Source organism: Oncorhynchus clarkii, chromosome 7 (assembly GCF_045791955.1).
Source record: "Oncorhynchus clarkii lewisi isolate Uvic-CL-2024 chromosome 7, UVic_Ocla_1.0, whole genome shotgun sequence".
Classification (NCBI taxonomy): Eukaryota; Metazoa; Chordata; class Actinopteri; order Salmoniformes; family Salmonidae; genus Oncorhynchus; species Oncorhynchus clarkii.
Genome location: NC_092153.1, coordinates 32,148,091 through 32,172,798, shown reverse-complemented (window position 1 = coordinate 32,172,798; position 24,708 = coordinate 32,148,091). Strand labels below are relative to the sequence as shown.

The 24,708-nt window shown below is 42.4% G+C and overlaps 1 protein-coding gene across 2 annotated transcripts in view; it reads left to right on the top strand.

Annotated features, from left to right (window-relative positions):
• LOC139413195 (chromodomain-helicase-DNA-binding protein 6-like) overlaps positions 1 to 24,708 on the top strand; it is a 98,305-nt gene that overhangs the window by 23,457 nt on the left and 50,140 nt on the right. For both annotated transcript variants that reach the window (XM_071160297.1, XM_071160295.1), the window contains 9 exons: positions 2,081 to 2,240; positions 4,420 to 4,569; positions 15,594 to 15,659; positions 15,762 to 15,820; positions 16,771 to 16,888; positions 17,202 to 17,288; positions 17,464 to 17,598; positions 17,879 to 18,000; positions 22,272 to 22,515. In XM_071160297.1, coding sequence (XP_071016398.1) covers positions 2,081 to 2,240; positions 4,420 to 4,569; positions 15,594 to 15,659; positions 15,762 to 15,820; positions 16,771 to 16,888; positions 17,202 to 17,288; positions 17,464 to 17,598; positions 17,879 to 18,000; positions 22,272 to 22,515 — 1,141 coding nt within the window. The remainder of the gene's footprint in view (positions 1 to 2,080; positions 2,241 to 4,419; positions 4,570 to 15,593; positions 15,660 to 15,761; positions 15,821 to 16,770; positions 16,889 to 17,201; positions 17,289 to 17,463; positions 17,599 to 17,878; positions 18,001 to 22,271; positions 22,516 to 24,708) is intronic.

Genomic DNA, 24,708 nt, shown 5'->3' with positions numbered 1-24,708 from the left:
AGCGGTCACGACAACGCAGACGGAAATTCCAAATGGTCTTCATAATGTCCACAGAAACATGTCAAACGTTTTTTTATAATCATTCCTCAGGTAGTTTTTTAAATATATATTCGATAATATATCAACCGAGTGTGTAGCTTTCTACATAACAGCGGGAGGAACAATGGCCGGTTTACTCAATTTGCACACCAACTCACTCTGAGAGCCCCCACCTCTCCACTTACGCAATGTGATCCTTCATGCTCATTTTTTCAGATCTATGTCTCTGATTTAATGAACTGTGCCTAAAAGTCAGCTGGGACAGGCTTTCAAAAGTGCTGGCCAACTCCTGACACTAATGACCCTGACCAGGATACTGTAGTCCCTGTGACTGTCATTCTAAAATGTATTGGTAAAGTCAGTACAAAACCTTGTAAGGTTGGGGTTAAAACATTTATTTTTAAATTTTGTTAATTGCTCACTTGCCTCACTTTAAAAAAAATGAAATCTGTTGAACAAGTAAATCAACTTTGTATGGCTTTAGTTAGAGATGAGATTTCCCAAGTTGCACCATGTCATTGAACCTTTGTTATGGGATCTAGGGAGATATTTGTTCGGTGCTAATATCTAGACCACAGAATTTTGCTATTTGGCATTTCAGTAGCGGAGTGGGAGGCATTTTCTTAATCGCTCTGCAGAACAGGTGGATTTGAGATAAACTGTGGGGAACTTTTTTAAACCTCTGCGTTCCCAAAAAAAGGACGTTCGAAAAAGGACGTTAGAAAATAAACATTGCCATGAAAAAAAACATTGCCCACTTATTCAGAAAGTATTCAGACCTTGACTTTTTCCACATTTTGTTATGTTACAGCCTTATTCTAAAATGGGTTAAATAATTTTTTGCCTCAATCTACAGAAAGCACCACTTTTGCAAATCTATAAAATAAACCTTATTTACAAAAGTATTCAGACCCTTTGCTATGAGACTCAAAATTGCGATCAGGTTTATCCTTTTTCCATTGATCATCCTTGGTTTCTACAACTTGATTGGAGTTCACCTCTAGTAAATTCAATTGATTGGACATGATTTAGAAAGGCACACACCTGTCTATATAAGGGCCCATGCATGTCAGAGCAAAAACAGAGCCAAGAGATCGAAGGAATTGTCCGTAGTCCTCCAAGACCGGATTGTTTTGTGGCGCAGATTTGGGGAAGTTTACAAAAACATTTCTGTAGTATTGACTGTCTCCTAAAACAGTGGCCTCCATCATTCTTAAGTGGAAGTTTGGAACCACCAAGACTCTTCCTAGAGCTCTTCAGTAAAAGGCACATGACAGCCCACTTGGAGTTTTTCAAAAGGCACCTAAAGGACTCCCAGACCATGAGAAATAAGATTATCTGGTCTGATGAAACCAAACTTGAACGCTTTGGCCTGAATGTCGTGTCACGTCTGGAGGAAACCTGGCACCATCCTTATGGTGAAGCATGATGGTGGCAGCATCATGCTGTGGGGATGTTCTTCAGGGACTGGGAGACCAGATCGGGGAAAGATGAACAAAGCAAAGTACAGAGAGATCAGTGATAACCTGCCCCAGAGCGCTCTGAACCTCAGACTGGGGCGAAGGTTCACCTTCCAACAGGGCAACCCTAAGCACACAGCCAAGACAACGCATGAGTGGCTTCGGGTCAAGTCTCTGAATGTCCTTGAGTGGCCCAGCCTGGATACTTAGTCAGAATACTTATGTAAATGTGCTAAGTTTATTTTTAATACATTTGCAAAAATTTCAACCAGTTTTTACTTTGTCATTATAGGGTATTGTGTGTAGCTGGGGGGAACAAACCAATAATACATTTTTTTTATATATATATATATAAGGCTGTAACGTAACAATGTGGAAAAAGTCAAGGTGTCTGAATACTTTCCGAATGCACTGTATCTAGCTTTTGTATTCTCTGCTAGTATACCTGCTGAGATGTGAGGTGGCAAGGTGATAAACGCACAATGCCGCCATGTGACCCCTCTGGTCAGTTGAGTGCAGATTACGAACACTCCCTGGTGGACTTCTGTTTCTATGGTGCCAACCCTGCTGTGTCTCTACAGAGAGCAAGTCTTCCAAGGGCCGGTCCCAGCGGAGAAGAAGAAAAAGGGCAAGCGGAAAAGCGAGGCAGTTGTCCAGGAGGCTGGGGAGAGAGATAATGTGGCCTTCCTGTCTGCGCTGGCCATAAGGGGAGAGGAGAGCATCGATCCCCTCGACAACACGGTGAGGAACAGACTGACAGGTTGGGGCAAGAGCAGACTGAGTGACACTTGCTTCTCTAAAGCCTCCTTGCAGTCTTTTTATTACATTTTTTATCACTGTGTCTAATAAATCACTGTTTATTTCATGAAACTAACTCAGTATTTTTCTCACTTATTTCCCTGAGCTTCTTTTTGCCATTGAAACGCTCAGTCTGATCTTGTGGGCATGTTGATACAAATTTGAAATATATTTCCATACACAGCCCTGATTGGCAGTTAGGATTGTCTAGACTCTAGCATATCAAAGTATTAGCCGTCCCAGCCGATGGTTTGTTGACAAATAGATATTTTTGCCTATTTTTGTTTAGTGTATTTTTGTTAGTATTGCCCTTTTCTGTATTTGTATGTAAATTGTTCTCACAATTCCGCATGTTGTTTCCATTTGTACAGTGTTCTGTAAAAAACAAAACATTCTCACTCTCAAAGTGGAGGCGGCAGGTAGCCTAGTGGTTAGAGCGTTGGACTAGTAAGGTTGCAAGATCAAATCCCCGAGCTGACAAGGTAAAAATCTGTCGTTCTGCAACCTGAACAAGGCAGTTAACCCACTGTTCTTAGGCCGTCATTGAAAATAAGAATTTGTTCTTAACTGACTTGCCTAGTTAAATAAAGGTTTAAAAAAAATTGATACACATGCAAGAAAAATGACTGGTTATTGGTCAGAATAATCAGATTGTGATGTCATGCTCTGGGCCAAAATCTGAAAAGGATGAGTTCCAAGCAAAGAACAAAAAAAAAAAAAAGCAATGTTTATAATTTTCACAATTCCAGTGTTGGTTCGAGCTCCTAGTGTGGAAACACCATTACAAAACAGAAACCCTATTTGTTGCTGTTCATTATTACTCCAGTTCTGCCAATTTGGTTAACAAAAATGCATGTTTGTGTGCGCAGTACCAGTCAAAAGTTTGGACACCTGCTCATTCAAAGGTTTTCCTTTATTTTTACTATTTTCTACATTGTAGAATAATAGTGAAGACATCAACTACGAACTAACACACAAAGTCTTAAACATCAATATGTTTTCTTCAAAGTAGCCACCCTTTGCCTTGATGACAGCTTTTGTACACTCATGGCATTCTCTCAACCAGCTTCACATGGAATGCTTTTCCATAAGTCTTGAACGAGTTCCCACATATGATGAACATTGGTTGGCTGCTTTTCCTTCACTCTGCGGTCCAACTCATCCAAAACCATCTCAATTGCGTTGAGGTCAGGTGATTGTGGAGGCCAGGTCATTTGATGCAGCACTCCATCACTCTCCTTCCTGGTCAAATAGCTCTTACACTGCCTGGAGGTGAGTTGGGTCACCACACATGCGGAGACCATCCGTTCACCTACTCTGCGTCTCACAAAGACATGGCGGTTGGAACCAAAAATCTCACATTTGGACTCATCAGACCAAAAGACAATTTCTACCAGTTTAATGTCCATTGCTCGTGTTTCTTGGCCCAAGTAAGTCTCTTCTTCTTATTGGTGTCCATTAGTAGAGGTTTCTTTACAACAATTTCACACAGTCTCCTCTGTACAGTTGATGTTGAGATGTCTGTTACTTGATCTCTGTAGCATTTATTTGGGCTGCAATTTCTGAGGCTGGGAACTCTAATGAACTTATCTTCTGCAGCAGAGGTAACGCTGGGTCTTCCTTTTCTGTGGTTGTTCTCATGAAAGCCAGTTTAACCATAACGCTTGATGGGTTTTTTGCGACTGCACTTAAAGAAACTTTAAAAGTTCTTGAAATTTTCCACATTGACTGACCTTCATGTCTTAAAGTAATGATGGACTGTCATTTCTCTTCGCTTAGTTGAGCTGTTCTTGCCATAATATGGACTTGGTATTTTACCAAATAGGGCTATATTCTGATTGGCTCAAAGAAAAAACCCTTGAAGTGCAGTCGCAAAAACCATTGAGCGCTATGATGAAACTGGCTCTCATGAAGACCACCACAGGAAAGGAAAACTGTTTTTTTTGGTTACTACATGGTTCCATATGTGTTATTTCATAGTTTTTATTTCTTCACTGTTATTCTACAATGTAGAAAATAAAGAAAAACCCTTGAATGAGTAGGTGTCAACTTTTGACTGGTACTCTATGTGCAGTAGCTAATGCTTGACATGAAGGCACTTAGTGTAAACTCTCTCTCATAGAATCGTCGCTCGGGGCGACAGGTGAAGCGCAGGAAGTACAATGAGGACCTGGACTTCAAGGTGGTGGATGACGACGGGGAGACTATTGCCGTGCTGGGGACGGGCCGTATCCCTGCCCTCAACGCTGCCACTCTCACTTGGCAGGCTGAGGTAACCATCTCGTTCTTTATCTTTGGCCATGTCCGAATATTCATACTAATAGCTATGCGATAGTAGAATGTTTTATTTGGAGGCTTCCGGGTATTATGTATTGGCTTCCGGATTAATATGTGGGAGTAACGTGAGGTAGCTCCTGTACTTTTCACTACTAGTAGGATTGACTTTTTCTAACGTCTTACTCAAATGGCTCACAACTCACAAAGACCGTCTGAACGAAAACTCTCTGCTGGAGATGACTAAGATTGCGCCACCTATGGCAGAGATGACTAAGATGTCTGACAACCCTGCACCCGACCTACCTGCCGACTTGGGCAAACTACACATCATGATGGTCTCAGAACTCAAAGGGACAATAGACACTGTTTTGGTCCTGATATCAGCTACTCTAGATGGCGTTCGCAAGACCATCGACGGCCATGGCCAACGGATCATGAATGGCGAACAGCGTCTGTCGGGCTACAATGACAGAATTGTTGCCCTGGAGGAAAGGTACACGTTGCTGGAGAACAAAAACAAGTTTCTCACCGACACCATAGACAAGTCTCGCTGTTCAAATATTTACAGTTCATAAATATTGAAGACAGATCTAATGTTGTTAAATTAATGTCTGAATGTTTCAGAGGTCCTTGGGCAAGAAGTTATCCTCTCACTAGTTTTGGACCGGGTACATTGAATTGGCAAAGTATGTAATAGGCTGACGATTGTTAATTTCGATTGTTAATTTCCACTACTATCAATAATGTTTATATAATAACTAAATCAGTCAGCTGTTATTATTTTTTAAAGATTTTTACCCCCATGTCCTGCCAAACCGTGCTTTTTAACACCTGCTCGCTTAACCCGGAAGCCAGCTGCACTGTGTCGGAAGAAGCACCGTTCAAATGACAACCGAAGTGAGCTTGCATGCGCCGGGCCCGCCACAAGGAGTTGTTAGAGCGTGTGGAGCCAAATAAACCCTCCCCTTATCTGGACGACGCTGGGAGAATTGTGCGGCACCCTATGGGACTGGGATCGAACCCCAGGCTGTAGTGACACTGCAACACTGAGATGCAGTGCCTTAGACCGCTGCGCCACTCTGGAAGCTTTTTTAAGGCCGTGCTTTCAATTAAGATTACATTAGAGGACATTAAACACCAAGTAATTCTTACATTCGAATAGGTGATCACTTCAACATATTTTTTTAATTGATTGCGCTACCATGTTGATTCTCTACACATTCTAATATTCCTCTTCCTACAGTGCATTCGGAAAGTATTCAGACCCCTTGGCTTTTTCCACATTTTGTTACGTTACAGTCTTAATCTAAAAATGGATTAAATAAAACATTTTCCTCATCAGTCTACACACAATGCCCCATAATATCAAAGCGAACAGGTTTAGATTTTTTTGCAAATGTATTTAAAAATAGAAAAAAAAGATATCTTATTTACATAAGTATTCAGACCCTTTGCTATGAGACTTGAAATCGAGCTCAGATGCATCCTGTTTCCATTGATCATTTTTGATGTTTCTTCAACTTGATTGGAGTCCACCTGTGGTAAATTCAATTGACTGGACATGAGTTGGAAAAGGCACACACCTGTCTATAAGGTCCCACAGTTGATGGTGCATGTCAGAGAAAAAAATCAGGCCATGAGGTCGAAGGAATTGTACAAAGCTCCGAGACGACAAGATTGTCGAGGCACAGATCTGGGGAAAGGTACCAAAACATTTCTGTAGCGTTGAAGGTCCCCAAAAACACATTGACCTCTATCATTCTTAAATGGAAGAAGTTTGGAACCACCAAGACTCTTCCTAGAGCTGGCCACCCGGCCAAACAGAGCAATCGGGGAGAAGGGCCTTGATCAGGGAGGAGACCAAGAACCCAATGGTCACTCTGACTGAGCTTCAGAGTTCCTCTGTGGAGATGGGAGAACCGTCCAAAAGGACTACCATCTCTGCAGCACTCCACCAATCAGGCCTTTATGGTAGAGTGGCTAGACGGAAGTCACTCCTCAGTAAAAGGCAGGACAGCCCGCTTGGAGTTTGCCAAAAGACCTGAAAATAACTGTGCAGCAACGCTCCCCATCCAACCTGACAGAGCTTGAGAGGATCTGCAGAGAAGAATGGGAGAAACTCCCCAAATACATGTGTGCCATGCTTGTAGCGTCATACCCAAGAAGACTCGATGCTGTAATCCCTGCCAAAGGTTCTTCAACAATGTACTGTGTAAAGCATCTGAATACGTATGTGTTTTCGTTTTTTTTTCTACATTTGCAATATCTAAAAACTTCGTTATTATGGAGTATTGCGTGTAGATTCAAATATCAAATAAATAAAATGTATTTATATAGCCCTTCGTACATCAGATGATATCTCAAAGTGCTGTACAGAAACCCAGCCTAAAACCCCAAACAGCAAGCAATGCAGGTGTAGAAGCACGGTGGCTAGGAAAAACTCCCTAGAAAGGCCAAAACCTAGGAAGAAACCTAGAGAGGAACCAGGCTATGTGGGGTGGCCAGTCCTCTTCTGGCTGTGCCGGGTGGAGATTATAACAGAACATGGCCAAGATGTTCAAATGTTCATAAATGACCAGCATGGTCAAATAATAATAATCACAGGCAGAACAGTTGAAACTGGAGGTGGACTGGGGACAGCAAGGAGTCATCATGTCAGGTAGTCCTGAGGCATGGTCCTAGGGCTCAGGTCCTCCGAGAGAGAGAAAGAAAGAGAGAATTAGAGAGAGCATACTTAAATTCACACAGGACACCGGATAGGACAGGAGAAGTACTCCAGACATAACAAACTGACCCCAGCCCCCCGACACACAAACTACTGCAGCATAAATACTGGAGGCTGAGACAGGAGGGGTCAGGAGACACTGTGGCCCCATCCGATGACACCCCCGGACAGGGCCAAACAGGAAGGATATAACCCCACCCACTTTGCCAAAGCACAGCCCCCACACCACTAGAGGGATATCTTCAACCACCAACTTACCATCCTGAGACAAGGCCGAGTATAGCCCACAAAGATCTCCGCCACGGCACAACCCAAGGGGGGGCGTCAACCCAGACAGGAAGATCATATCAGTGACTCAACCCACTCAAGTGACGCACCCCTCCTAGGGACGGTATGAAAGAGCCCTAGTAAGCCAGTGACTCAGCCCCTGTAATAGGGTTAGAGGCAGAGAATCCCAGTGGAAAGAGGGGAACCGGCCCGGCAGAGACAGCAAGGGCGGTTCGTTGCTCCAGAGCCTTTCCGTTCACCTTCACACTCCTGGGCCAGACTACACTCAATCATATGACCCACTGAAGAGATGAGTCTTCAGTAAAGACTTAAAGGTTAAGACCGAGTTTGCGTCTCTCACATGGGTAGGCAGACCATTCCATAAAATGGAGCTCTATAGGAGAAAGCCCTGCCTCCAGCTGTTTGCTTAGAAATTCTAGGGACAATTAGGAGGCCTGCGTCTTGTGACCGTAGCGTACGTGTAGGTATGTACGGCAGGACCAAATCGGACATTAAGGGAAACAAATATTTGAATTCTACAGGCGAATGACTGGCCATCCATTAGTGAGCTGAAGCGCAGCTGGGTCATTCAGCAAGAAAATGATCCAAAACAAAAAACTGAGTCTACATGAAAGTGGTTAAAAATAAATACATTTGAAGTTTTGGAATGGAATGGAAACGAGCGGTTCATACTTGAAAACACATTTTGCTGAGTTAAAGCATTTCTGCATGCAAGAGGGAGGCAAAAATTGAGAATCAGCAAATACTTTTTCACGGTACTGTATATAACATGATTCATTCTAATCATATTAACATCAATATTAATTATATAGCTGATAACTGATAATAATGGTAATAATCTCAACAATATAATACATTTGTAATAAAGCAAATTAAGATGTGACTCACCACCTGGATTCGGTTTTATGTAGCAACATTTGAAATAGGGTTTTTTACATTTGGTAAAAAGTACTCAGCTACAAAATGGTATATCATACACTGCATTTTTGAGGAACAATGGGAAAGTAATTCTGCTTTAAGTTGATACACTTGTAAACTCACTTTTGAGAAAAGGGTATTTTTAATGTTTTGGTACCTATTGGAGAGCTCTATATTTGTCTACACTCATTCAGCATTGTTCACTCCAGCCCCACCATCTCTTTAAGGATTCACATGTGAGGCATGTGCTAAACAGTGAGAAGTGTAGGAAAGATTAAGACTAAAAGTAGTAAAAGTACTAGCCTAGAATAAGGAAAAATTCCAGGTTAACAGAAAATGCCCAGATATAAAGATACTTCAGTCATTTTCTATTAAGGTAAAAGTCACCCAGTATAATACTAATTGAGTAAAAGTATTTGGTTTTAAAAATACTTAAGTAAATGGAATTGCTAAAATGTACTTGTATCAAAAGTATAAATCATTTCAAATTCCTTAAACCAGATGGACCCATTTTTAAATATTTTTTTTGATGGATAGCCAGGGGCACACTCCAACACTCAGAAATAATTTACAAACGAAGCATTTGTGATTAGTGAGTCTATGTTACGACCACACAGATCAATATTAATTTTTATATACAGTTGAAGTCGGAAGTTTACATATACCTTAGCCAAATACATTTAAAATCAGTTTTTCACAATTCCGGACATTTAATCCCTGTCTTAGGTCAGTGAGGATCACCACTTTATTTTAAGAATGTCAGAATAACAGTAGTGATTTATTTCAGCTTTTATTTCTTTCATCACATTCCCAGTGGGTCAGAAGTTTACATGCGCTCAATTAGTATTTGGTAGCATTGCCTTTAAATTGCTTTATCTTAGGTCAAACATTTTGGGTAGCCTTCCACAAGCTTACCACAACAAGTTGGGTGAATTTTGGCCCATTCCTCCTGACAGAGCTGGTGTAACTGAGTCAGGTTTGTCGGCCTCCTTGCTCACAGATGCTTTTTCAGTTTTCCCCACAAATATTTTATAGGATTGAGGTCAGGGCTTTGTGATGGCCAATCCAATACCTTGACTTTGTTGTCCTTAAGTCATTTTGCCATAACTTTGGAAGTATGCTTGTCCATTTGGAAGACCAATTTGCGACCAAGCTTTAACTTCCTGACTGATGTCTTGAGATGTTGCTTCAATATATCCACATAATTGTCCTCCCTCATGATGCCATCTATTTGGTGAAGTGAACCAGTCCGTCCTGCAGCAAAGCATCCTCGCAACATGATGCTGCCTCCCCGTGCTTCACGGTTGGGATGGTGTTCTTTGGCTTGCAAGCGCCCCCTTTTTCCTCCAAACATAACGATGGTCATTATTGCCAAACAGTTCTATTTTTGTTATATCAGACCAGAGGACATTTCTCCAAAAAGTACTATCTTTGTCCCCATGTGCAGCTGCATGCCGTAGTCTGGCTTTTTTATGGCAGTTTTGGAGCAGTGGCTTCTTCCTTGCTGAGCGGCCTTTCAGGTTATGTCGATATAGGACTCGTTTTACTGTGTATATAGATACTTTTGTACCTGTTTCCTCCAGCATCTTCACAAGGTCCTTTGCTGCTTTTCTGGGATTGATTTACACTTTTCGCACCAAAGTACGTTCATCTCTAGGAGACAACGTGTCTCCTTCCTGAGCAGTATGATGACTGCTTGGTCCCATAATGTTTGTACTTGCATACTATTGTTTGTACAGATGAACATGGTACCTTCAGGCGTTTGGAAATTGCTCCCAAGGATGAACCAGACTTGTGGAGGTCTACAATTTTATTTTCAGTCTTGGCTGATTTCTTTTGATTTTCCCATGATGTCAAGCAAAGAGGCACTGAGTTTGAAGGTAGGCCTTGAAATACATTAACAGGTACACCTCAAATTGACTCAAATGATGTCAATTAGCCTATCAGTAGCTTCTAAAGCTATGACATCATTTTCTGGAATTTTCCAAGCTGTTTAACTTCTTCGATATAGGGGGCGCTCTTTACATTTTTGGATGAAAAACGTTCCCGTTCTAAACAAGATATTTTGTCACGAAAAGATGCTCGACTATGCATATAATTGACAGCTTTGGAAAGAAAACACTGACGTTTCCAAAACTGCAGAGATATTGTCTGTGAGTGCCACAGAACTGATGTTACAGAAAAAACCCAGATAAAAATACAATCAGGAAGTGCCGCATTTTTTTAAACCGCCTCATGGCAATGACTGTGGAGGAGCTAGGAGTCAGCTTACCTTTTCCACGTTTTCCCGAAGGTGTCTGCAGCATTGTGTCGTATTTGTAGGCATATCATTGGAAGATTGACCATAAGAGACTACATTTACCAGGTGGTCTCTTGGTGTCCTCCGTCGCAATTATTGCGTAATCTCCAGCTGCAGTATTTTTCCGTTTTCTTCTGATAAGCCAGCTGCCACCACTGATAGGTTATCGAATAGATATGTGAAAAACACCTTGAGGATTGATTCTAAACAACGTTTGCCATGTTTCTGTCGATATTATGGAGCTAATTTGGAAAAAAGTTTGGCGTTGTAAGTGACTGCATTTTCGTTTTTTTTTCTTAGCCAAACGTGATGAACAAAACGGAGCTATTTCTCTTACACAAATAATATTTTTGGAAAAACTGAACATTTGCTATCTAACTGAGTCTCGTCATTGAAAACATCCGAAGTTCTTCAAAGGTAAATGATTTTATTTGAATGCTTTTCTTGTTTTTGTGAAAATGTTGCCTGCTGAATGCTAGGCTTAATGCTATGCTAGGCTATCAATACTCTTACACAAATGCTTGTGTAGCTTTGGTTAAAGCATATTTTGAAAATCTGAGATGACAGTGTTGTTAACAAAAGGCTAAGCTTGTGTTTCAATATATTTATTTCATTTCATTTCATTTACGATTTTCATGAATAGGAAACGTTGCGTTATGGTAATGAGCTTGAGGCTATGATTACGCTCCCGGATACGGGATTGCTCGACGCTAGAGGTTAAAGGTACAGGCAACTTAGTGTATGTAAACTTCTGACCCACTGGAATTGTGATACAGTGCATTATTTTAAGTGAAATAATCTGTAAACAATTGTTGGAAATATTACTTGTGTCATGCACAAAGTAGATATCCTAACCGACTTACCAAAACCTATAGTTTGTTAACAAGAAATGTGTGGAGTGGTTGAAAAACAAGTTTAATGACTCCAGCCTAAGTGTATGTAATCTTCCTGACTTCAACTGTCTTGCTAAGTGATTGGGTCTCTACAGAAGGTGTAAACAGTACAGCCAAATGGTTACTTGCATAGTAGCAATATCGGATGTGGTGTCAATATAAATAAAATATATTATCAATAACGATATTGAAAGACGTCGTAGTTGTATACATACAGACAATAATACAGTATATATTGTATGTTTGTTTATTCCATGTGTAACTCTGTTGTTGTATGTGTCTAACTGCTTTGCTTTATCTTGGCCAGGTCGCAGTTGTAAATGAGAACTTGCTCTCAACTAGCCTACCTGGGAAACCTCTCTTGGGTAGGGGGCAGTATTTTGAAGTCCGAAAAGCGAGGTAAAAGTAAAAGCTAGGATATGCATATAATTGGTAGATTTGGATAGAAAACACTAAAGTTTCTCAAACTGTGGTCTGTGAGTATAACAGAACTGATATGGCAGGACAAACCATCACAAAAACAAGAATTTCATCCTACCACTATTTTCAATGGCTATCACTTTTATTATAAGGCAAAGTCCTCCCAGATTGCAGTTCCTAGGGCTGTCAACAGTCCTTAGAAAGAGTTTCAGGCTGGTTTTTGGAAAAATTAGCCAGAAATGGTAGTTTTTCTAGGTGGCTCCCATTTTGGCTGTAGTGTTTCCAAGCGTGTGGAAGAGAGCGCCTTCTTTGGTATTTTTCTGCGGTAAAGACAATAACGACTCTCCGTCTTAAATTGTATTGTTTATTCAATTATTAGGGTACGTAAGGTTTGATTATTAACATTATTTGACTTGTTTGGGAAAGTTTATTAGTAACGTTTGGGATTCATTTTGATGGAGGGAAACTGGGTGGATTATTGACTGAAGCGCGCCAGCTAAACTGAGTTTTTATGGATATAAAGAAGGACATTATCGAACAAAAGGACCATTTGTGATGTAACTGGGACCTTTTGGAGTGCCCACAGAAGAAGATCATCAAAGGTAAGGCATTTTTTTTATATCGCTATTTCTGACTTTTGTGTCGCACCTGCCTGGTTGAAATATGTTTTTCATGTGTTTGTATGCGGGGCGCTGTCCTCAGATAATCGCATGGTTTGCTTTCGCCGTAAAGCCTTTTTGAAATCTGACACAGCGGCTGGATTAACAAGAAGTTAATCTTTATTTTGATGTATTACCCTTGTGATTTTATGAAAGTTAAATATTTATAATATTGTAGTTTGTATTTAGTGCTCTGCAATTTCACTGGATGTTGGCCAGGTGGGATGCTACCGTCCCACCTGCCCATAAGAAGTTAAATAAAGGTAAAATAAATAAAAACAATCAGGGGTGAAGTGGCTGAGCAGCAGGATAAATAACAATGTATGGTGTGTGTGTGTTTCTTAAGAGAGAGACATTTGAATAGAGGCAGTGCATGTAGTGCTGATGACTGGTCAGTCCGAACCACGCATGAACAAGGGAATATGTGTTCGGAGAGCCTGTTTCTGTCCTGCCCATGATTTTGGTGCAGGGCATGTGAAGTCCATAGCCTCTTTGGCGCAAAACTCTCTGATCTTCTCAAAAAGATGTGTTTGTCTAGCTGTGTCCAGTCCAGGTGGTGCTTGTACAGGCAGACTCATCTATTGGAGGAAGGATGTCAGTGTTACGCAGCAGCTGAATCCTGGTCCCGACTGAGTCTGAACGCTCCTTGGCGACAACATCAGGCTCCAGAACATTGAAGCTGTAAAACAGGAAAAAAAATAATAATAATTGAAGACATTACAACCTTGCACAACATCAATTCACCTCCCAGGTTTAGATAAGAAGAATAACCTCATACAATGCAATGAAAAATGATATTCACCTAAAGTGCTGGTACTACTTGATGAGGAAGAAGCACCAGTGGCCACTGCCGTTATCACAATTCAGGTCCACACGTGTTTCCCCAACTCCATAGTTGCTGAAGAAATGGCGCATGTAGTTGATGACTGCGCTGCAGCCTTTGCTGGATGACAGACCATCAATCAAGTAGTTGACTTGTGGTATTCCTTCACAGCAGATACCAAATAAGCCAAACTTGTGAGAAGTTAAAAAGTAGATGGGACCTGGCTGCATAGGGTCAGAAGGATAGTGCATCTGCAAACAACAATAGAACTAAGATAAATTACAATTAATTGTCTCACCCTTGTCAATCTGCCTTTACACTGCTCAGTGAAAAGTATTTGCCTGCCTCCCGTATATTATTTATATATATTTTTTTGTGTGTGTGTGTATATAAACTTTTTTCAGGACCCTGTCTTTCAAAGATCATTCGTAAAAGTCCATGTAACATATCTTCATTGTGAAGGGTTTAAACACTGTTACCCATGCTTGTTCAATAAACAATTCATGAACATGCACCTGTGGAACGGTCGTTAAGACACTAACAGCTTACAGACGGTAGGCAATTAAGGTCACAGTTATGAAAATTTAAGACACTAAAGAGGCCTTAATCTGACTCTGAAAAATACCAAAAGAAGATCCCTGCTCATCTGCGTGAATGTGCCTTAGGCATGCTGCAAGGAGATATGAGGACTGCAGATGTGGCCAGAGCAATAAATTGCAATGTCCGTACTGTGAGACGCCTAAGACAGCGCCTAAGACAGTTGATCGTCCTCACAGTGGCAGACCACGTGTAACACCTGCACAGGATCGATACATCTGAACATCACACCTGCGGGACAGGTACAGGATGGCAACAACTGCCTGAGATACACCAGGAACACACAATCCCTCCATCAGTGCTCAGACTGTTTGCAATCGGCTGAGAGAGGCTGGACTGAAGGCTTGTAGGCCTGTTGTAAGGCAGGTCTACACCAGACATTACCGGCAACAACGTCGCCTGTGGGCACAAACCCACAATCGCTGGACCAGACAGGACTGGCAAAAAGTGCTCTTCACTAACGAGTCGCGGTTTTGTCTCACCAGAGGTGATGGTCGGATTCGCGTTTATCGTCGAAGGAATGAGCGCTACACCGAGGCCTGTACTCTGGAGCGTCATGGTCTGGGGGCGGTTTGTCATAGCATCATCGGACTCCGCTTGTTGTCATTGCAGGCAATCTCAATGCTTTGCGTTACAGGGAAGACATCCTCCTCCCTCATGTGGTACCCTTCCTGCAGGCTCATCCTGACATAACCCTCCAGCATGACAATGACACCAGCCATACTGCTCGTTCTGTGCTTGATTTCCTGCAAGACAGGAATGTCAGTGTTCTGCCATGGCCAGCGAAGAGCCCGGATCTCAATCCCGTTGAGCACATCTGGGACCTGTTGGCTCGGAGGGTGGGGGCTAGGGCCATTCCCCCCCAGAAACGTCCGGGAACTTGCAGGTGCCTTGGTGGAAGAGTGGAGTAACATCTCACAGCAAGAACTGGCAAATCTGGTGCAGTCTGAGGAGGAGATGCACTGAAGTACTTAATGCAGCTGGTGGCCACACCAGATACTGACTGTTACTTTTGATTTTGACCCCTCCCCCCCTTTGTTCAGGGACACATTATTCCATTTATGTTGGTCACATGTCTGTGGAACTTGTTCAGTTTGTCTCAGTTGTTGAATCTTCTTATGTTCATACAAATATTTACACATGTTAAGTTTGCTGAAAATCAACCCAGTTGAGAGGACGTTTCTTTTTTTTGCTGAGTTTATATCTGTCCATCTGTCTATGTCCATCAGTATAAAGGAGGAGATGTTGCTGACTTGTTGAGCAAAATCAAAGCTGCAATGCATCCTGATGTCTTTGCTTGCTGTTTCAGTGTCCCCCTTAGTATGCCCAAGCACACACTTTTTTAAATATATTTTTTTACCTTGTGTGAGTAATGCCCCCTCTCCCCCCTGTCGCAGGAGCCCCCTGAAGATGAGGCAAACATTATTGAGAAAATCCTGTCGGTTCGAACTGTGAAGAAAGAAGTATGCCTGCCGCCTGACATTAACAAGCACACACACACAGACACTAGCAACAAGGTGTGCGTGGATAAGATTATTTTATGTTTTTTTTCCTCTTCTTTTGAGGCGTCCCCTGAGGATACAACTGAGGAGTCGGAGGAGTTCTATGTCAAGTACAGAAATTTGTAAGTGTGCTTAACAGTAGCTAGGTAGAAGACCCCAATAACATTGGTCTCTCTGATAACAGATGGTCGGTCTGTCAACAGACGGTCTGTTTTTTTGGTGTATGACACATGTTCGAGCGCTCAAGGTTTTCATAGCTGCACCTTTCAAAGTGAGCATTTTCTCATGTTTAGCTGTGTTCAATGTATTTCTATGTTCTTAAATCCTCCACTTGATGTTTTTATACTGTGGGATTGCTTTTTAACCTCTAAGAGTCCACACTGTGGACAGAGGGGTCTACTAAGCTAACATATGGATTGTTTTAAGATAGTCATTCCATGGATCATTTTTCTATTTGATTTTGAAATGTAGGACCCATGTAGGTATAAAAAAAACCTACAAATTATTTGATGAAACATTGAATTTGGCCTTACTGCAATTAGCCCATATAAACACATTGAAGATTACATTCATACCTGGGAAAACGGATAGTAAAATCAAAAATCAAAAGGAAGTATGTTTTGAAGTGTCTGTCATACTGTATATCTGAGAGATATAAGAAAGCTCAGGAAATGTATACGGAAATAATTTGTGGAATTTAACTTTTAACAAGGCACACCTGTTAATTGAAATGCATTCCATGTGACTACCTCATGAAGCTGGTTGAGAGAATGCCAAGAGTGTGCAAAGCTGTCATCAAGGCAAAGTGTGGCTACTTTTGAAAAATCTTGTTAAACACTTTTTTTTGGTTACTACATGATTCCATGTGTATTATTTCATAGTTGTGATGTCTTCACTTTTAATCTACAATGTAGAAAATATTAAATATAAAGAAAAACCCTTGAATGAGTAGGTGTGCAAACTGCTTTTTTACCCTTTTGCCTAATTACTCTCATTTCAATAAAGTTGAAGGTCAATGTACCCCTTGCCCCCTTGAATATTTTAATTGAACCATCCTACCTTTTGCTCATAGCTCCTACCTGCATTGTAAATGGGCGACATTGGAGGAGTTGGAGAAGGACCCTCGCATCCAGCAAAAAATCAAGCGCTTCAGGACTAAGCATGCCCAAATGAAGCACATATTTGTTGAGGTGAGGCTACTCTTATGTTCTTCTGACATAATTTCATGATTTTATGTATATAAAACTATTTGTTTTTATGTCATATGAAAATGTACTGTATGGCTAAGCTGCAACAGTGGATTTTTTTTGTAGTGGTATCTGTATTTAGCATCAAACATATATTTCGTTTTCTGCGAAGTACAAATGTACACCAATACAAATAAAAAAAACTGTCCCATCATAGCCATTCAATACATTTTCATATGACATAAAAAAATAAATGCATAGCTATGTAAGGAATCGCATGAAAAGGATGATATTGATTGTCTACTCCTCCATGTAGCCGAATGAAGACCTCTTTAATCCTGACTACATAGAAGTGGATAGAGTTTTGGAGGTGGCCATCACTACAGACACAGAGACAGGAGAGGTGAGCCAGGGAAAGCCAGTTGCTCACGACAAGTGAGGGGTGTTTGTGTGTTCGGACACACGTGCTTCAGTCAGTGTATCTGACTGACTCACTGGCTAATTCTGTGTGTCTGTGTCTGACTCATTGACTGTCACTGTCTCGCTGTGTTCGCATGCATGCATGTGTGTGTTTACAGGAGGTGACACACTACCTGGTGAAGTGGTGCTCCCTGTCCTATGAGGAGGCTACATGGGAGCTTCAGGAAGATGTGGACCCAGTGAAGATTCGGGAGTTTGAGGAGATCAAGAGAATCCCTGAATTCAAATTTGTGGTGAGTGGGAAAGAGTAACTCCTTCCCCTGTAATTTACAACATTTGTTCCTTTGTTTAAAATGTTTAATTAACAATCAGCAATGTGTCTGAATTGGATGTTCTGTTTTTGAAGAGTAGCTTTTGATGCGTCTGTGTGTGACTGAGAGTTGGTCAGGTATTCTGTGCATTTGTGGGCGTGCGCAGTACGTGTACCTGTCCAGTCGACCTTAATGTGTGTGTGATGCTGTTATTTGAGATTGCCAATCCGTGTGTGTGTGCGCACGTGTGCACTCTGAGTAGGAAAGACCTCAGCCAGACAAGTGGCAGAAGCTGGACAAATCCAAAGACTATCGAAACGGGAACCAGCTGAGAGAGTACCAGCTGGAGGGAATGAACTGGCTGCTCTTCAACTGGTACAACAGGTAAGAAAACTGCAACTCCTCCTCCCCCAAATATATACATAGTCCCCCTCATGAATAGTAGACTTACTGCTCAGGTAGTAATCCACCACTAAAAACTTCTCGTAGATAAACAATCTGAAACATGCATGAGCGCACCAGCTGTTCTGGAAGACTGTGATCACGCTCTCCGCAGCCGATGTGATTAAGACCTTTTAAACAGGTCAACAGACGGATTCCCAGGATGTGTACTGCGAGCATGCGCTGACCAACTGGCAAGTGACATTTTCAACCTCTCCCTGTCCGAGTCTGTAATACCAACATGTTTTACGCAGACCACCATAGTGCCTGTGCCCAAGAACACTAAGGTAACCTGCTTAAATGACTACCGACCCGTAGCACTCACATCTAGCCATGAAGTGCTTTGAAAGGTTGGTCATGGCTCACAACACCATTTTCCCAGAAACCTTAGACCCACTCCAATTTGCATAGCGTCCCCAACAGATCCACAGATGCAATCGCTATTGCACTCCACACTGCCCTTTCTCACCTGGACAAAAGGAACACGTGGGAATGCTATTAATTGACTACAGCCCAGCGTTCAACACCATAGTGCCCTCAAAGCTCATCAATAAGCTAAGGACCCTGGGACTAAACACCTCCCTCTGCAACTGACTGACTTCCTGACGGGCCACTCCCAGGTGGTAAAGGTAGGTAACAACACATCCGCCACGCTGATCCTCAACACAGTGGCCCGTCAGTGGCCCCCAACAGTCCCCTCCTGTACTCCCTGTTCACTCATGCCAGGACAACAACCTCTCCCTCAACGTGATCAAGACAAAGGAGATGATTGTGGACTACAGGAAAAAGCGGACCAAGCCCGCCCCCATTGTCATCGACGGGGCTCCAGTGGAGCAGGTTGAGAGCTTCAAGTTCCTTGGTGTCCACATCACCAACAAACTAACATGGTCCAAGCACACCAAGACAGTTGTGAAGAGGGCACAACCAAATCTATTCCCCCTCAGGATTTGCCATGGGTCCTCAGATCCTCAAAAGGTTCTACAGCTGCACCATCGAGAGCACTGGAATGGCAACTGCTCGGCCTCCGACCACAAGGCACCACAGAGGGTAGTGCGAACGGCCCAGTACATCACTGGGGCCAAGCTTCCTTCCATCCAGGACCTCTATACCAGGCGGTGTCAGAGGAAGGCCCTAAAAATTTGTCAAAGACTCCAGCCACCCTAGTCATAGACTGTTCTCTCTACTACCGCACGGCAAGCTGTACCGGTGCACCAAGTCTAGGTCCAAGAGGCTTCTAAACAGCTTCTACCCCCAAGCCAAAAGACTCCGGAACATCTAGTCAAATGGCTACCCAGACTATTTGCATTGCCCCCCCTCCCCCTCTTTACACCACTGCTACTCTGTTGCAATCTATGCATAGTCACTTTAATAACTCTACCTACATGTACATACTACCTCAACTAACCGGTGCCGCCGTACAGCGACTCTATCAGTACCCCCCAGTATATAGTCTCGCTATTGTTATTTTACTGCTGCTCTTTAATTACATGTTACTTTTATCTCTTATTCTTATCCATATATATTTTTTAACTGCATTGTTGTTTAGGGGCTCGTAAGTAAGCATTTCACTGTAAGGTCTTCCTTCACCTGTTGTATTTGTCACGTGTGACTAATAAAATGTAATTTGATGTGTGAGGAAATACGTATTTCTAAGGTTTTGATCAGTCACCGTGGTCAAATAGTTTGCCATGGTGTACTGTCAATTTGGGGCCAGATAGCACTGCAATTTGCTTTGTGCTTGTTTCCCAATAGGTAATGTAGTTTTGTTTTGACTTTGTTGTAATTTGGTTTATTCTGATTGATTGGCTGTTCTGGTCCTGAGGCTTCAGTGTGCTCGTTGAACAGGTTTGTGAACTCAACACCAGGACCAGCTGGATAAGTCGACTCTTGTCTTTGCTCAGATCTTGCATTGCAGGGCTTGGTAATGATATGAGAGTATTTTTATTACTAGTGGCTATTGGCCTAAATTTCCTCTGGACATGTTGGAGAATCTTATAGAACTCTGCATGCAGGGTTAAAGTGGGGTGTTTGTCCCATCGTGTGAAATCTTGTTTTGCAAGTGTACCCCACAACTCGCTGCCATAACGTGCAATTGGTTCATTGACACATTCAATTTGTTTTGTCAAAATTTTAATTGGTATTTCAATTTTAATTAATTTTTAATGGTGTAGAATACCCTCATTTAGGTGTCCAGTTGAGTTTATTTTTAAACCAAAGTAATTGTAGTCTGTGCAATTCTTTATATATTTGTACCTGGAGATCTGGATCTTCTCTGGAAAATCAATATTTTACTGCCAAGGCCCAGGTCTGGCAGTACTGCTCTAGCAGGTCCAGGCTCTGCTATAGGCCATGTGCTGTGGCTGACAGCAGGCACAGGTTATCTGCAAAGAGCAGGCATTTAACCTCTGAATTGTGGAGACAAACACAGTGGCTGAGGATTTTTATAGAATAGAGATATTGTAAATATTGAAGAGCGTCGTGCTCAACCCTGTCGAAGGCCCCGCACCTGGTTAAAGAATTCTGTCATTTTCTTTCCAATTTTGATACTGCACATATTGCCAGTATACTTTGATTTAATTATGTCATATGTTTTACCCCCTCAACCACTTTCAATAAATTTGTAGAACAGTCCTCTATGCCAAATAGAATCTAATGCTTTTTGGAAGTCGATAAAGAAAGCGTATATTTTTGTGGACTTGTTTATCTATCAGGGTATGTAGGGTGTATATATGATCGATCGTGCAATGTTTTTGGTACAAATCCAATATGGCTTTTACTCAGTACATTGAGCTTATTAACCTTTTCACATGTGAATTCCAAATAGCTCTAACGGTCACCCCAGTCTGAGTTATTGTTTTATGCGCATGATATCAGAATGCACTGTTCCAAAATTTGATTTTTACGCAACAGGATAGTAAAACACGCGCTGCTCTCAAATCAAGACACACGCTACCTAATAATTATCTCTAGACTATATTTCAACTTTAATTCACATAGAATGTAGCCCATTTCACTGTTTGCGGACAATTTGTTTGAGGCTTTACTGAACCGGACAAACTTCCCTCTTCAATGAGAGACCAAGCACCTCCCTATTGTTACCCCAGATCAAGTATGCAGAAATTTGCACAGTCTAGCACAAACTTTTTTCCCCCTGGCACATTTTCTGGTTGGTGCTCACATTGCCTTGATTGCTTTTTTTCCTCACAAATAATAACATTGGACATGTGAGTTCCAATAAAAGTAAGTGCCTTATTTTCTCTATATCGTGTTGTCGTTTCTGTTGTAAGCATACCGTATGTATTGAGCATAATGTATTTACTGTTTTATTTACACATTTTCAAGTACTGGTGACAGATTATGCATTCCGATTCTTGCATAGTTTGTAATGGACACGTGATGTGTGTAAAATACTTTTTTGAATGTTGAAGTTTAGAACTCTTACATTATAATACTACCAAACTCTTACATTATAATACTACCGAACAGGTTACTGTTCACACAAATGCCTCTGTAATTGTTTCTCACTCACTCACTCACTCACTCACTCACTCACTCACTCACTCACTCAAATCAAAGACCCAAAACATATGTTAACACATGGTGAATAGCACATGCTGCAAAAGCACGTGGTGAAATTCCTCTGTCATAAAACGCCATGCCCCCTTCATACATTTTTGGACAGTTAGCATCCTAGATAGACTACTAACACATTGAAACCAGGCATGACCAAAAGGGGGAGATCAGGTGTTAAAATTAACTCTTGTGACAGACTATTAACATTTAATCTGTCAAGTTTGAGATGGGGACGATATCTTCTGGTGCGGTGGTGGATTAATTTTGCACTACTAACATGTGAAATATTTGCATCCAAAACATCAGATGCCTCCATGACATGTTGTCATTCTGTGCAGCCTGGATTGTAAACAGGTGGGCTTCTTGGGAAGGTGCTGGGGACTGGCTTTGGCAGAGGCTTCATGACAGTTGTTACTTATCTGTTACTTCCGTTCAGTACAGTTTTGAAAACCTCAGCCCCCCCCAAAATCAAACCGAGTTGGCATGCAGGCACTCATGAGATTTGGTTCTAGGTTCGGAGATTAGCTCTACTCTCCCTCAGCAGGCCACTGATTGTCACCCCTCAACCCTTTTAGTTTTCTTTGATGAAAATATTTTTGTGTGTTTGACATCACCATGTTTTCCCGACTCTTCCTATACAGGAAGAACTGCATCCTGGCTGACGAGATGGGCCTTGGGAAGACCATCCAGTCCATCACCTTCCTCTTTGAGATGTTCTCCATGGGCCTGCGGGGACCCTTCCTCATTATCGCCCCCCTTTCCACCATCACCAACTGGGAGAGGGAGTTCCGCACCTGGACTGAGATCAACGTCATTGTCTACCACGGCAGCCAGATCAGCCGCCAGATGATCCACCAGTATGAGATGTACCACAAGGACCAGCAGGTGAGCTAACATGGTCTGTGTGTGTGAGACAGTAGGCAGCTGTGAGATGTACCACAAGGACCAGCAGGTGAGCTAACATGGTATGTGTGTGTGAGACAGTAGGCAGCTGTGAGATGTACCCAGCAGGTGAGCTAACATGGTCTGTGTGTGTGAGACAGTAGGCAGCTGTTAGATGTACCCAGCAGGCCCAGCAGGTGAGCTAACATGGTCTGTGTGTGTGAGACAGTAGGCAGCTGTGAGATGTACCCAGCAGGTGAGCTAACATGGTCTGTGTGTGTGAGACAGTAGGCACCTGCGAGATGTACCCAGCAGGTGAGCTAACATGGTCTGTGTTTGTGAGACAGTAGGCAGCTCGAGATGTACCCAGCAGGTGAGCTAACATGGTCTGTGTGTGTGAGACAGTAGGCAGCTGCGAGATGTACCCAGCAGGCCCAGCAGGTGAGCTAACATGGTCTGTGTTTGTGAGACAGTAGGCAGCTCGAGATGTACCCAGCAGGTGAGCTAACATGGTCTGTGTTTGTGAGACAGTAGGCAGCTCGAGATGTACCCAGCAGGTGAGCTAACATGGTCTGTGTGTGTGAGACAGTAGGCAGCTGCGAGATGTACCCAGCAGGTGAGCTAACATGGTCTGTGTGTGTGAGACAGTAGGCAGCTGCGAGATGTACCTAGCAGGTGAGACAATGGTGTGTGCATGTGTGAGGGTATGTGTGGATGTGAGACTATGCTGGGCAGATGCAGTCTACATGCATACTAAAATGCAAAGGTTCCTGAGGTGAGCCATTGAATGTGTATGTATGAAATTGCACCACTGTGTACGTGTGTTTGAATCTACACAAGATATGCAGATGTAATGTGTTTTTTCCCTATGGGTCGAACAGAAGCTGTGTATGTATGAATCTTCAGAAGACAAAAGGGTGAGCCTTTGCTTGTCTGCTGGATGTACAGTGCCTTTGGAAAGTATTCATACCCCTTGACTTTTTGCAAATTTTGTTATGTTACAGCCTTATTCTAGAATGGACCATTTTTTTAAATATATATTTTTTCCTCATCAGTTCTACACACAATACCCCACAATGACAAAGCAAAAACATTTTATAAAAATAAAACATCCAAATGTATTACAAATAAACATAAATATCACATTTACATAAGTATTTAGACCCTTTACTCAGTACTTTGGCTGCGATTACAGCCTCGAGTCTTAGGTATGAAGCTACAAGCTTGTCACAACAGTATTTGGGGAGTTTATCCCATTCTTCTCTGCAGATCCTCTCAAGCTCTGTCAGGTTGGATGGGGAGCGTCTCTGCACAGCTATTTTCACGCCTCTCTGGAGATGTTTGATTGGGCCACTCAAGGACATTCAGAGATTTGTCCAGAAGCTAGGGTCGTAGTCCTGTTGGAAGGTAAACCTTCGCCCCAGTCTGAGGTCCTTGGCGCTCTGGAGCAGGTTTTCGTCAAGGATCTCTGTATTTTGCTCCATTGATCTTTCCCTCGATCCTGACTAGTTTCCCAGTCCCCGCCGCCGAAAAACTTCCCCACAGCATGATGCTGCCACTACCATGCTTCACCGTAGGGATGATGCCAGGTTTAATCCAGACATGACGCTTGGCATCAGGCCAAAGAGTCTTGTTTCTCATGGTCTGAGAGTCCTTTAGGTGCCTTTCGGCAAACTCCAAGCGAGGCCATCATGTACCTTTTTACTGAGGAGTGGCTTCAGTCTGGCCACTCTAAAGGCCTGATAGCTGGAGTGCTGCAGAGATGGTTGTCGTTCTGGAAGGATCTCCCATCTCCACAGAGGAACTCTGGAGCTCTGTCAGTGACCATAGGGTTCTTCGTCATGTCCCTGACCAATGCCCTCCTCTGATTGCTCAGTTTGGCTAGAACTGTGTTCTTGGGGACCTAGAATGCTGCATACATTTTTTTTTAGTACCCTTCCCCAGATCTATGCCTTGACACAATCCTGTCTCGGTGTTCTACAGACGATTCCTTCGACGTCATGGCTTGGTTTATTTTGCTCTGACATGCACTGTCAAGCTGTGGGACCTTAGATGTGTGCCTTTTTCAAAATCTTGTTCAATCAATTGAATTTACCACAAGTGGACTCCAATCAAGTTGTAGAAATATCTCAAGGATGATCAATGGAAACAGGAGGCACCTGAGCTCAGTTTTGAGTCTCATAGCAAAGGGTCTGA